Below are 14,656 nucleotides of genomic sequence, written 5' to 3'. Positions count from 1 at the left end.
GAGGCATTTCCTAGAATTGCATTTGGTTCAAACACTTCACGAGTTTTAGATACTGGAGCACCCCTGCATCACTAGGAGACGTGCAATAGAAAATGTGTTTTGACTGCTTCCTAACATCTCTTTAGAGGAGTGACCCATTAGAGAAATCAAGTCATTTAGTCATGAGCAGCAAAGCAGATGTTAAAAACCACAGGGTGGCAAGTTACATGGGTGGAGGCAATTAAGAGAGTTTTGTTTTTTTTTTTAGTAGTTCCAGGGCAATTGCCTTGTAGAGTATTTGTCTACTTGCGTCCCTGCTAGCAGTGTTTGTTTGGGCCATACTGGTGGGAATCAGTGAGGGCTCTGGTCAAGCATGTGTAGAAAACCTGAGCTGTTTTCTGACTGCTGTTCTTTCTTACTTTTTAGTTCCTGATTCATTGTGAGGGCACAAGGTTCACAGAACAGAAGCACCAGGCTAGCATGCAGGTTGCTGAAGCCAAAGGCTTGCCCAAGCTCAAATATCACCTACTGCCACGAACAAAAGGATTTGCTGTCACCGTGCAGTGTTTGAGAAATGTAGGTAAGGAAAGTCACAAGGAACATGCTAAATGGTTATTTCATGTACCTGCTTTCACTTTGCTGTGCTCTTCTTTTCCCCATAGTGCATGTTTTATCAGAAGAATGCTGGAATCTTTTCTGAGCTTTCTTCCACTAGTCTGTGAAAATTAAAATCAGGTTTGACTAGCAAAAGCTGGGGGCAGCTTCATTAGTTTCTTGTTTTTGCTTTCTGCTCTGTCATTGTATTGAGGAATCCCCAGCTCTGGGTTTTCTATATATTCACAAAGGATAATGATTCTTAGTTTTTGCTATACTATTAAGAATTCCTATTCCAAATGAAGCCAATAAGTCAGGGAATCTAAGAATGCATCCTAAATGTTTTCTTATGGCAAATATAAGTATCATTTTTTATCAACAGAATGTTACACTTTAAAATGTCTGCCTAAATATACTCTGGGGAGTTTTGATAACCTTTGTGGAGCAGAGATGTGGGAAGTCAACCTTTTCTGAAGATACGTGTAGGAGAAGTTTAGAAACAAATTACAAAGTATGAATAAATATTTTATTGTTAATGTTGCTTGATACCCCCTACTTCCCTCCTTCTGGTTACCTGAATTTACCAATTTAGAGTGCCATCAGTAAGAATGCGGCACAAATGCCTTTGAAGTGATCTTGTTTGACTAAGAAAATCCAGCTAAGTCTTCTGCTGTGTACTTCAAGGACAAGGGAAAAATAGTGCTAAATTGCACCCATTGCTAAATTGGGCTTTGGTGGATTTATGTGCTGTTAGAAGGCTGATATGTAAGGAAGACAAAGTAGTTGGTGGTTTAGAAGAAAATGTTCTGGCATGACTGAAGTTAATGTCAAAGCTTCTTTTGTCTTTGAAGACGTGTTTTCATCTGGCATATCTGGGATAGCTGATGTAAAAAAAAAAACAACACAACAAATTTGCAGTCAGCTGTCTTGCTGTCTGTCATGTCTCTTCTTCATATCCTCTCTCAAGTCAGGTAGATGATATCACTGTTGTAGCTTGTCAGGCATCAGTGATTTCCCACCCCCAAAATGGATGGCATTGCTTGGATCTTTTCTGATACATGAAGTAGATGGAGGTAATGTGCAACTTCCTGAACGGCACAGTTTAACCTTCCCTTTTAAGTAAAACTGTTTTGCTGAGGAGGAGGGGAGAAAGACCTGAGGCACTGAAGAAGATCTGAGTCAGAACTCTCTGACCTCCAGTATCTTGAGCTGGGGAGTCAAGGGCAGGTGATTTTAGTGGTGATTTGTTTTTCTTGTCGCTATTCAGTATGAAGAAAACAAAACCTAGCATGGCTGTGGACAAGCAGCTGATTTATGGGAAAATATTCCAAAAGGAAATAGTTTCAGGGTACTCGGGTTATAGGTTTATAGGAAGTTTGAGGTATTCATGAGATAAGCCACGGTAGTACTTCTAGAATCCTAAATATTCGATATACTTTCAGGACAACAAAGACTTAGATTCCATAGAATACTTATTTAGGGAACAGTGTGTTACTACCTCAATCCTTGCTGGATTTATCAGGGTAAAGGCTGAGGAGGTAAGATTTCCTTTGTGAGGGTTCATAGGTAGTTGAAACTATGTAACTTAAAACCAGCCAACAAACAGAGGGAAAAGCCTGATGATCCCTGATAAGTGTTGCAGTTCTTGTGGGTATGTTGCCTTACTTGCACTGTCACTTTCTGGAGTGAGAGAGAGGTAATTAGATCTGGGTTACTATTTGTTTCTCTGTTACAGGGACAAGGGGTACATTTGACCGTCATTTTAAAGGCCATGTAGGCCGTGTCTCCCTTGCAATAAACAAGGACACCTGCAGCTAGATCAGGTTGCTCAGAGCCTGACCTTGAATGTTGCCAGGCACGGCACACATACCGTGTTACAAGTGGTGGGGTGTACCCATGTTATAAGGAAAAAAAGTGTTGCTGTAGGTGTCAACATATGCAGAGGATTTATGATGTAGTAATTTGGACATTTTTTCTTTTGAATATTTACATTAGTTAGTAATATTTAACTTCTTCACTTGTTAACTTGTTCCTTATGTGGCACAGTAACTGACTGTATCCCTCATATTGCAACCAGATTACTTGTTCCAAAGAGCATTGTTGTGGCCACTGTAATGATGCTTCTGTGTGAAAAAGCCCATTTTGGGATCTGCCACTTAGGCTAGTGCACTTTCTGCTCTTCCAGAAGGGGTGGTGGGCCTAGCTGGAGTATTTTGCTAAGGGAGTTAACTGCAGCTTGTTATAGCAATGAAGGAAAACTAAATGCCTGTTCCAAGCTGGCTGTGACCAAGGTCAGCTTTTCATTTTCCTCTTTTCTTAGCTCCTCTTTCTGAAAATTGTAAGATTCCAGCTCTCTGAGGCTGAAATACTGTAGGATGAGTGGAAGGTGGTTGCTGTGGTAGTAGAAATATAATTCAGACACAAAAGCAGCGATCACAGGTTGATGCATTCCAAAATCACAGAATCACAGAATCACCCAGGTTGGAAGGGACCTCAAGGATCATGTAGTTCCAACCCCCCTGCCTGGCAGGGCCACCAAACATACACATACATTGAAAACTTCGTTTCAACCTCTGATGCTACTTTCTGCAGTAGTTTTTTGTCTGTTGGAAACAGATGCAGATGAAATCAGTCTAGTAAAGTCATGTTTTGAAAAATTTAGCCTCAGATGGGGTTTATTGTGTGTTATTGGTATTTCATGTGTATGTATGAGAAATTGTCTCCGCACCAGTAGACACCACATCTGTCAATATAAGCAGATACATAGTTTGGCAAAAATATCTTTCACACAGATAACAAAGAAACTTATCTCCTAATTTATTACCCCTCCTCCCACTAAAAATTAAATAGAGATAACTTTATACGCCTGTGTGAGTGAATGCATTTGTATTGTCAGAACCTCTGGTGTAAAGGTTTGTTTTCCATCTCTAAGGAATCACAGTGACCTTTTTTATAACAGGAAGAGTATCTTTGCCCATGGTGCCTCTGTAGAATACCATAACTTCAAGAGGTTGATACTACTGTAATGGCTGCAAATGTCATTCAGAAAGTCTTATTCTAAAATGGTCATTTAATGAAATAATCCCCTCCTAAAATATTTCACATTTAATATAACATAAAATAACCAGGATTATTTAGTCTCTTTCCTTCATAAGAAATAATGGAATTCACTTCCCTTTAGTGACTTTCACAAGTTCAGGTGTCCTTAAATAAGGCTTGCTTCCAGTATTTTCAAATTAGTTCTGATATTTTAATGAGTGATTGTCTCTACCAGCTCACAAGTAACAGACAAAGTTACCAGCTATGTCATTTCTAGAGGTTGTGTGGTGTCCTAATAAATTGTTGTTAGATTATAATGTAGAATTTGCTGCCTGTACAGCTCAGCTGGAAGCAAATGAAAACACAGATCTGTTTCAGAAGTACCTATTCATTACTCACAGTAGAGATAAATGTCATAAATACTGTAAAATATGTATTTAATGGTTATTTGTGTTGCCTTGTCTATATATCAGGTAGTTCGTTTCAGCTGTTCTTGTTTAGGTAAGGCTACCTCATAAATGTACCTCAGGACGGATTGCAGATAATTCCAAGTTGTCAACTTGTTACAATTGTGCATGCTGGAAACTGCTGTCCTAGAGGCAGTGCACAAGAACGAATTCCACAGTGATGTTCTCATGGAGTTCATTATGGCAATGCTGACGAATTTCCATGAGCAGCTCTTCAGTCCTGGAATTCTTCAGTGCTTAGATCTCAGCAAGTTAGCAAGTTTGAGCAGGTAGATTATTTTAAGTAAGATAACCAGAGCTATTAAATGTTAACGGATTGTGCCAAAATGTACAGTGAATTCCACCTTCTTTTCCCCACTCTGCTCTGTAATCTTCACTTCAGGTTGTTATTTGCTAGAATAAGGTTATGTTGCAGGCAGGTTGATTTGTTGGACATTCATTCAGCCATAGTTCTCAATGTCCACAAAATAATGTGTGAAATCCAAGAGGCCAATTAAAAAAAATTCTTTTTTAAAGTGTACGAGAAGAAAAGTAAAAAAAATTCTCTAAATACACAATTCAAAGATTTCTTAAACCCCAGGTCATTATTAATCCTAATTCCTTAATTATATAATTCTTTGTCAGAATTCTGTATAGAGAACCAAAGTAGATTTAGATTAGAAAACAAAAATGAGATTTACGTCTTTATTTAATGTCAGAAAATAGCAACTGAAATGGGGAAAAATGTTGTTCTCTCAAAAGGCTCCACAGTGATGAGTTATCTTTCTTTGTTAATGAAAAAAAATGTTTTAAGGTAATTTCTTTGAGAGATGTATGATTTCATAGTTAAAGCAAAGCTTGTGAAGAACTGGTCTGAGACCTGAGACAAATGGAATATTTTGAAGGTGCTATGAAAGGTATTTTTTTACTTGATTTAGAACATGAAATTTCTTAAGCTTTTGGATGTGAAAGTCATGAGATTTCCAGTTCTACTATATACAAAAATACTATATACAATAATTGTATATGTGTTTATATATATATATATATATATATATATATATATATATATATATATATATAAATACATATGGAATAATGCATGCAAAGTACTTGTTTAGTGGAAAACAATTTCAGTATGTCATATAGTGTACTAGTATGCTGCTTTGGCAAATGCTTTCTGGCAAATTTTAATCCTATGAAATCTTTTTCTTTGACACCTCCACAATACGTCTTTTCCTGCACTTTCATAATGGAAAAGCTTAGCTCTTCAGTTACTTTATATCCAGATATAATAGGGGTCTATTTACTCCTGCATATGTTGTTGTTATATTGGATTTGCTACTGCTTTGCCAGCAAAAGATTTCTGCATGATATGAAAAAGAGCTGGAAAGAATATCAAAATACAGGCTGGATGCATCATGCTTTCCTTTATTGTTTTCATTTTGTTGTTTTTCTTCAGTAGTTTGAGATTATTCTAAACTGATGAGTCTACCTTGTATAAACCAGATTACGCTTTTGTATTCTTTCAGTTACACTGGATTAGTAAATTAGAGTGGATTAGCAAAATCTTCTGCACTTCAGAGATTTAAAGTGGAGGTAGATTACTTTTTCTTTTCTTTTCAAAATAATTTCCTATTTTTATTGTACATTGAAAGTAGTGTACTTGAAGCAGATTTTGGCTTACAATTTGTAGTTTTGAGCTGAGGCCAAAAACCCAACTGTAGTACAAAAAATAGACTTAAGTCTGAGGGATACAGTCTTCATGCAGTGACAAAGTTTAAGTCTCTATTTCCAGGATTCCCTTGCAGCACTAAATTGGATTCTGTTCCAGGATATGAATTCTGCTTTGTGGGGGAATTTCTGCTGGACTGAATGTTATGACTAAGCCGTAACTGTCTCACATAAATAAATTTCAAAAATAAACCCAAATCTATTTTATGTAGCAGAACACTTCCTTAGGAGGGGTCAACACCTTTCACAACAAAAGTCCACCATAGTGTTCCTTACTGCAAAACTCTAGAGCAGAAGATATCAAACAAAGAACATGTTAGTCAGTTTGGTTTTTATTGATGTAATTGATCTTGGAATTCCTAAAGTGATGCACAACCAGTTTCAGTTGTTTTCTGACATATTAAAAAAAAAAAAGTTTAGGATATTTAGGGATATTTTAGAATCATAGAATGGTTTGAGTGGGAAGGGACTTTAAAAACCATCCAGTTCCAACTAACTCCCTTGCCTTAGGCATGTTGGTACCATGAATTCGTCAAAAGTTTTTGTCTCCTGTGTTCAAAGAATCTCTTCTGAAACTCTTTTTCTGAGTTAAAACAGAAAACTCTTTCTCTGTAGAAACTATTTTTTGGCACTGTCTTAGTTCAGCTAAGAAAAAACCTCCCTTGCCAAGTGCTTTTACTGTTTCTATGCAGTCCTGAAATGCAGAAAGTGTTCTCTTTGGGCTACAAGCTTCATTGCAGTTCAGTTCTTTGGAACTCAGATACTATATTCATCATATCTGCAGCCTTAACAGTAGTCCAGCTCTCACAGGTCAAGTTCCGTTAATCTGTCCCTGCCTGTGCCCTTTAGCAAATGCCATTGTTATCCATGAATGGATGTGAAATGGAGATTGTTTTGAACCCTAAGCAGTAGTTGTATCCAGCCCTCTGGCTGCAGGATTTATCTCAGGTGAATTTTACCCATTCTTAGACAAACTGTATATATTGTTCACTGTTTGTGTGTTTTTCTGCCTGGTTATTTGCCCTGTTTCCTGTAGGAGAATGGGGAGAGGAGTGTCTAATCCAGAGAGAGTTAAGAAGGCTGATAGTTTTCCAACCACAGGGCTTCTAGGATGCCCTGTGATATATAAACAGTCATTATGTTCCCCACACTGTGTTTGATGTCTGCTGGGGGAAGGAGACAAGCATGGAGACCAAACTCATCCGTTCTACTGGTACAATTCCCGAGAGGTTTACTGGATATTTGGCTTCTGATAACTTGCAGGTTGAATATTCAGTCGTTAACTTTACTTTGGTGGTAGCTCAAACTATTGTGCTGATGACTCTGTGTGTAAGTATTCTCTTTGTCTGAGAGCGGATGACTGATTTTTCCATTCTGTTACTTCTCTGGTCACATAACCTGTTTTTCTTCTTGTAGTTTCAGCCGTCTATGATTCTACCCTCAATTTTAGAAATAATGAGAATCCAACATTGCTGGGCGTTCTAAATGGAAAGAAATACCATGCAGATTTATATGTAAGGCAAGTAATCTACATTTCAATTCTTTTATTTTTTTGGCGTGTGAGAGCGTATATTTGCACAAGTAAGGACATATTTTCAAGCAGGTAATGGATGTAGCAAATCTCTACCAACCTGGTGTCAGAGTGCTCCAGATAGAAAAACTCATGTGGATTGCTCAGGGTTTTGTGTAATGTTCTGCAACTGTAAGGACATGAGGACCCTTTTGGAGCTGTACAGGATTTTATTATTATTTTTTTTAATTGAGGCCTGCACCAGAGGCAGGAGTCGAGAAACCTCATCTGCACACTTCCCTTCTGGCACAGTGGTTTGTTTCTAGATGGAAGCCAAGCTCAGGACTGTTCTCTTATCTGGTGTAGCTGTTTACCAACAACTGACTGCCTCTGCCTCCCTGCCTAGGACAAGCTGTGTAATGATTATTACACAGTATTCTCTCTTTTGCTAAAAGAAGTTAATTCAATGTTGTTCTCAACTGAGATGAATTAAAGTATATATAATACTGAATAATATAAAATCTATTAAACATTGTTATTGGCATTTCTAAGTGGAGATGACAAAGGGATTTTTTTCTGTCACAGATTTGTTGACCAAAGTTCACATAATTTGTTGAATTATTTTTTTCTAAGTGTGATTTTTCTGTGAAAGAAGCCATTTTGCTAGAAATTATCTAAAGCTGCATGCACATTAGAAAAATTTTAATGAATCAGAAAAGTTACCTGAAAAATATTAGATCTGCTTTACTCTAGTTATGAGAACAGTGTGTTCTCTCTGCCTAGCTTGTTAAACACAGCCTTGAGCTACTTAAGTGAGATAGGAAATCAACTCATTCAGTACCTTTCTTTAGAAACAGAAAATTACAAACCTTTGGCTAGAAGGTGAGCTCAGGTGGAATGCATTACTATTTCAGAAATCAATATTTGAGTTTCAGATACATATGAGAATTCAAGGTAGCTCTAGAAGCAAAGCTATACTTTTCTGATCTGGGAGCTGTTACCACAAATTATTTAATAAATGAAATAGTGGTGGGATGAGTATAGTGAGTCCCCTGTCAGGTGAGTGATCTCCCTCTGCAGTGTATGTGCTATTTGTCACAGCAGAACTATTTAATATTCTTTAATTTCTCTTGTTTACTATTGGCAGGAGGATTCCATTAGAAGAAATCCCAGAAGATGAGCAGGAGTGTTCTAATTGGCTCCACAGACTATATCAAGAAAAGGTTGGTGTTTTGTCCAGAGGGTGGCTCATGAGCCACTGGTGCTCAGTTCTTTATAGTGTTAGATGTTTACAGTGTTCATATGTAGTGGTTGTGCTCTGGGGGTTTGTGGGTTTGTTGTTTGTTTTTCAACAAGTTTGTGGGTTTGTTTGTTTTTCACAGACAAGTGTTCTGCTTCTTCAGATGCAAAGAGGTCTTGCACTGCTAAGTTGCCTTCTTTTTTTTTCTTTTTTTTTCTTAAGAGCAAGAGGAAGGAAACTTATGCAAACCTCAGTGAAGGAGCAGTTTTAAGGCTCTATTATAGAGGAAGTATACAGAATAGCGACTGCCTCCTCTTCTGCAGAAGAGGCACCTCCTTAATCAAGAAGAAATTAGTGGGCTAAATGATGTATATTTTGCTTTAGTATATTAAAATGTTTGTCCCTTGTTGTAGCCTGTCTCTTTTACAGGGCAAATATCCAACATTAACCAGGCAAGTTGATAAATTGCTCTCTTATTTGCACATAGCAATGGGAGCGTGCATTTCAGATTCTTAATCATGGGACAGTTGCAGAATAATAATGACTGTGTGCTTGTAGATGCCCGTTGGTTTTTTCTAATGCTTTTGTATCCATCCTTCAGATTTCCAGAATCTGTTTGTCATGGGTTTTGTTTTTATGAGCATAAGAAATAATGGTTGGGTACGCGCTCTTTGAATACACACAGCGCTCCCATTTCAGTCATTGGGAATCATAGGTACACAAAGCACAATATGGTCTCAGTCATCTAGACTGGAATACAGCAATGCTTAGGATTTAGAAATTTTAAACTGTAGCTAAGTTCTGTTTTCCACTCATTGCCATGCAGCTGGTTGTATTCAACCCAGAACACCATGCTAGCATTTCTATATTGACTATGCCATAGTCTTTCTCCACTTCAAACCATGACTACTCCTACTTTAATCAGTGTTACCTGCAAGCAGCTTGTATACAGGAATATGCAAAGTAAATGTGTATTGAATTTCCAGTTATAGACCTAACTGCTTCTGGTGCTCCCTTTCTGTAAGTTGTGCCTTCCACAGCTGATTCAGTCACTGCCTCTTAATGCATTTCTGCAGAATGGCAGCATGTTACCTATGGGCCTGTGTGCTCTCTCTACAGGAATATTAATGAAAAAAGTCATTTTATTGGACATTGAAAAAGTCAATTTCCTGCTACTACACCTTTATTTCTAACCATGTTTCACGTTGCTAAGATAATATTGAGAGATTTGCAGGAAGGAACATAAATTAAATGGGAATGTGGGAATTGTTTTCTTGAATTCTCTATGACATCCGTTGCAGTAATTCACTTTGTATTCTGTTATTTTCTCTCTGGCATTTATTTCTAGTGCAAACAGAGTGTACATCTATCCTACTTTTTTCCTAACAGCTTAGTTTGCTGGTTGGTTGAATCCATAGTTTCCCATCTAAGCATAGGAGGGATGAGCTTATGTTCAGTTTTTCTTTCCCTGAGAAGCTTTTAGTTAGTGTGGATGTCTTGGGATCTGTTTTGTTATTTTTGTTGGTTGGTTGGCTCTGGATTGGAAGATGGCATTGTTCCTCTTCAGCTGTTTTTTGGTATTTCATTGCAATCATTCATCTCTGTGAAATCAGTCTGTTCAGGATACAGAGCAGGGATAACTTGTTAAAGAGTTCTGAGATAATGAAGGCCATTGTGCAGAGTCTGCTTCACCTTTCTGCCATATTTCTTTTAGACAACGTTTGGCTCTTAGGTGAGATGATATGTGGCATTGATACAGAGTGTTGCTTCCAAAACTGTGCTAGGCTTATATCTCAAGATAAATATTAATATATATATAAAAATATATCAATAGTAAATATTAATGATAAAAATTAATGAAGTTTTGTTCAAAGGACACTAATTCATCGCAAGATATGCACTCACCAGCTGCTTTGTCTGTTTTGGTTGTAGCACTCCACTTACTGTTTTAAAATAAGACAAGGTATGCACACTACTGAAAATCAGATTCCCCGTTTTATCTTGCATTCCGGTTGCATGTGCTGTTGCTTGTTCTCAGTGACATTTGTAATTTTGCAATATTCCCTCAAGCCTTATGGGGGGAAAAGAGCATGCAGCACGGTTGGTTCACGGCAGTCTGAGCTTTTTCTGCACTTTGCACTGACTGCCAGCTCTGGCACACCTTCACAGATGAATTATGTGCTCTTTGCAGAGTTGCCCCGCAATGTGCCTCTCGTTATGCAGGTGCACTCAGAGGCATTCATCAGCTGTGAAGCTCCAAGAGCTACCAGAAATTGCTGCCCTGTCTTTTTTGCAAGGCCATGGTAATAAAAGGGGTGAGCAGAAGCAGGGTCATTCTGCAAGCTGTGATTCAAACTGCTCTAGCTTATATGTGAAAAAATCACTCCTGAAGAGTCCTGCTCTCCCCAAAGCATGAAAACATACATTTTGCTTCTAGCATCTGAGTGTGGGATTAAGTTAATGGTAAGCTCCTCTATCCTTCCCTTCCCTACTGACCAGAGCTGGATTGTACTCTAGTAGTGTACACTACTCTAGTAGCGTAGTGTAGCAGCTGTGGCATGGAGTAACGGGCACTTGTTATCATCAAGGACACAAAGCTGTTTGAATGAGGGAAGACATATGATGTTAGTGGGCATCAAGGGACATGACCCTTTTTAATCATTAATAAAGGAGCTGGTCTTTGAGAAAAGCTTGTATTGTCTTTTTTACCTCACTGCCTGGTCTCAGTTACACGCTCCTCAATCAGAGATATTGCTCTCTGGGAATCTGCCTTATGTTCTTTCTGCTTCAGACTCCTGTTTGCTGATACAGCCATGCTGCAAATGTACCAAACAGGTCCTCTAAGGATGAACAGTGGCACCCCCTATTACAAACCAAGCGCTGTTCTCCTTCCTATGCTTACAGGCATACACAGATGCCATGCCCTTGTGCTTCTTCCTCTGCTGAGGGTGATTTTTGTCCTTCCACAGACAGGCAGCACTGTTTCAGCTAATGCTGGCTCATGACAAAGGTGCAACTTGGGACTGCAAATTGGCTTTTTCTCTTTTTTTTTTTTATTTTTCTTTTATTAAACTGTTCCCACTAGAAAGGCTCCCTTTGACTTTAATAAGAAATAGATTGAGCATGTTAATGCATGTTAGTGCCCAGTCTGAAGAGGTATTGTATAATTGTCACAGCTCTGCTAGCCCTGCTAGCCTTTGCATGTTTTGTTTCTTTGTACCTCTTTACAGCTTCAGCTCCTGAAATAAAGTTCTGCTTGAGAATCTTAATTTCCATTAAAAAGAAAGTGAGTTTTTGATTCTTCTCGTTTGTAAGAGAAAACAGGGCATGAAAATATATGCCAAAATGCCTCAGGGAATTAGTAAAGGGTAAGCGAAGAAGGAAGGAGTACAGAACTCAAGTGTTTGGGAACTAAGGGTATATTTTTGGATACTTGTTCTTTGAGGATTTCTTTGTGGAAGAGCAGTGGCATCGTTTTGTAGCTAGACCTCCCTGGTGGGAGCAGGGAGCAAAAATCCAGTTAGATTCTTGCAAGATGATGGATTTTCCCTGCCTTTTTTGCTACTGCATTATTCACCTCGGTGTCTGAAGAAACTCAAGTTTGGTGGAATCATTAGGATCAGCATTCTTCCACATCTGAAAATGTTTCTTGAGTGGGTGGAACTTATTACAAATGGAAAACTCTCTGCATGCAGGTGAATGAGAGGAGATGATTGTGGGGGAGATGGTTGTGGGGATTATTGGTGTGTATAATGGATTTAAATACTGTCCTGAGCTGTATGTGGGTACCATGGGCACCCTCTAAGTCTCAGAAAACAGATCAACACATGAATCTGTTCTGTGAGGAACAGGAATGTTTTTAAGGGCAAGGAATCCTAATTGAATTAAGGAGCTGATCTGCGCAGTGGTGTGTAATATGTTAGTGTAGGTGAAGACAGTGACATCCATTTGTCCATTATGTATTTCTCATATCTCTCTCAAGCATCTGGGTGAGATAGGGTCACTGGTTTTGCTGACTCCAAAGCTGTGCAGAGCCAACAAGGGGGAAAATATGCTGCTGCTTTTCAGTGTCTGTATTGCAGTCTGTAGTAACAGGCCCTATAATGGTGTTACCAATAACAGTCAGAAATTGTTCATATTTTTGTAGGTAATGCTGATATTTAGAAGGCCCAATGTATATAGTAGAATTCAATTTGCCAATGATAAATAACTGTGTTAAACCAGTCATAAGCTGAAATCCTCAAAGCACTGTAAAGAAGACTTCATACATTGTATAATTTATTGAAGGCAACTAATTAATTGGTCATAATGATCCTAGTACAATCTAGTTCACTTGAGCAAAGCAATCATAATTTTTCTAATCTCAGTAAAGAGAGAGCAATGCTTTAATTACTGTGTAATCTCTTAGAAGCTAAATGCTCCCTTTGAATTAGAGAAAATGGTAGCAGCCTGTAATTGCTCAGATTGCCATTAAATAATTAAAGAATTGTCCATGTCAGCTGGAGCATAAGTAAATGTAAAATCATAGCATAGTAGAAGATAGGACAATATTGGCTTTGCCAGCATTTTTTGAAACCATCATGAAGCATTCCTTTCTTTGAAGAAATTTGGCTCTTCATTCTGACTTAATTGGGGTTCCTTACATTAGTCTAATTCTGTCTCAATTAACTAGTCTTGTGTTAATCAGGTTAATAATCTTTGCTTTGGAACCAGAAGGAAGATGTTTGTTTGTTTTTTTCCCACCAGCTTTGATATGTTATGTTGATCACATTTGTTGAAGGCAATGCTGTTCACCCACATTAGAGAAAAGTACTGAATTCTAAACCTTCTGTGCTTCAAAAAACAAAACAAAGCATAACAGCACATGTGCCCCAAAACCACAGAACAAACCAAAGCCTACCCTACTATCTCTCTGTTAAACAAGACCATCAAAAACAGTGAAATACACTTTAAACTATTTGTATGCTCAACTGTCTATAGACAGACCTTTCTTCCATTGACTGCATGGGAACAAGAGAAGTAAGACTATCTCCATGGGACAGAGTGATCAGGAGTGGGAGGTGTCTTTGCCGGATGATACAAGATGGTGTCTGCTCATCTTTTCTGACTGGGCTGTTTTAGAGCAGTGGATGGAAGAACATTAGGGAGCAGAGGATCTGCTGCTGCAGATGTAGCCCAAATACTTCTATGGTTTACCTCTACTATTTATCCAGTGGCTGCAGCTCTTGCAAGAAGTGCAAAACAGTAGCTGCAAGAGTGTTCATCTCCTCACCCATTTTTCCTTACTGGATTTGTTGTACCCTCTAGGCATGCTATTTTTCAGGCTTCTGTGTGTAAGAGAAAGGGAGGATGCATATGCATCCTTGTAAGCTCTTTTTTTCTGATTATATGCTCATGACTTCAAAGTGCATGTTTTCCAACCATGACTTGGTCTTTGATCTCTCCCCATGGTTACAAATGCAGACAAAACATCAAAGTCAGGAATGTATAGTTTTGTTGGCAGATAGGGATTTAATTGTTGCCCTCCTTTGTTCCACTAGGATGCATTCCAGGAAGAGTACTACCGAACAGGAACCTACCCAGCAGTCCCTATAGTACCACCCCGACGACCATGGACGCTTTTGAATTGGCTTTTCTGGGCCTCATTGCTGCTATATCCCTTATTCAAGCTGCTCGTCAATATGATCAACAGTGGATCATCACTAACATTGGCTAGTTTTGGATTTGTCATTGTAATGGGTAAGTTTTCTCAAGCGAGAAGTTTTTTTTACAGAATAATTGGCTTGACTTACTGGTCCTTACTAAAGCTCTGTGACTAAACATATCACTAGTGAGTTTAACAGACCATGTGAAACTATACCCACTTTTCCTGGAGCTGGTTAGGTAGATCCTTGTCTTATCTGTCTTTGTATAGTTGTTTTTTGCTATGGGTTTTTTTTGAGAGCTACATACAGAATTTCCTATTTCTGTAGAAATCAGTGTGTTTCCAGCGGCTTGCCTATGAGAGGCTTTCTTCCTCTCTGTAGTGTGGTGCTGGATTTCACTTTGAATGTCTACAAGTACTGAAAGCTTATTTACTCTGAGAATTCTCTAGTGTGATTGTAGTCTGTTGTG

General features: G+C 38.4%; 1 protein-coding gene across 6 annotated transcripts in view; it reads left to right on the top strand.

Moving 5' to 3' along the window:
* AGPAT4 (1-acylglycerol-3-phosphate O-acyltransferase 4) overlaps positions 1-14,656 on the top strand; it is a 79,358-nt gene that overhangs the window by 57,017 nt on the left and 7,685 nt on the right. For all 6 annotated transcript variants that reach the window (XM_048938031.1, XM_048938029.1, XM_048938027.1 and 3 more), the window contains 4 exons: positions 406-559; positions 7,209-7,311; positions 8,450-8,525; positions 14,083-14,281. In XM_048938031.1, coding sequence (XP_048793988.1) covers positions 406-559; positions 7,209-7,311; positions 8,450-8,525; positions 14,083-14,281 — 532 coding nt within the window. The remainder of the gene's footprint in view (positions 1-405; positions 560-7,208; positions 7,312-8,449; positions 8,526-14,082; positions 14,282-14,656) is intronic.

This window comes from Lagopus muta, chromosome 2 (genome assembly GCF_023343835.1).
Source record: "Lagopus muta isolate bLagMut1 chromosome 2, bLagMut1 primary, whole genome shotgun sequence".
Classification (NCBI taxonomy): domain Eukaryota; kingdom Metazoa; phylum Chordata; class Aves; order Galliformes; family Phasianidae; genus Lagopus; species Lagopus muta.
The sequence above is the reverse complement of the archived record's forward strand: the minus strand, read 5'-3'. Positions and strand labels throughout refer to the sequence as shown.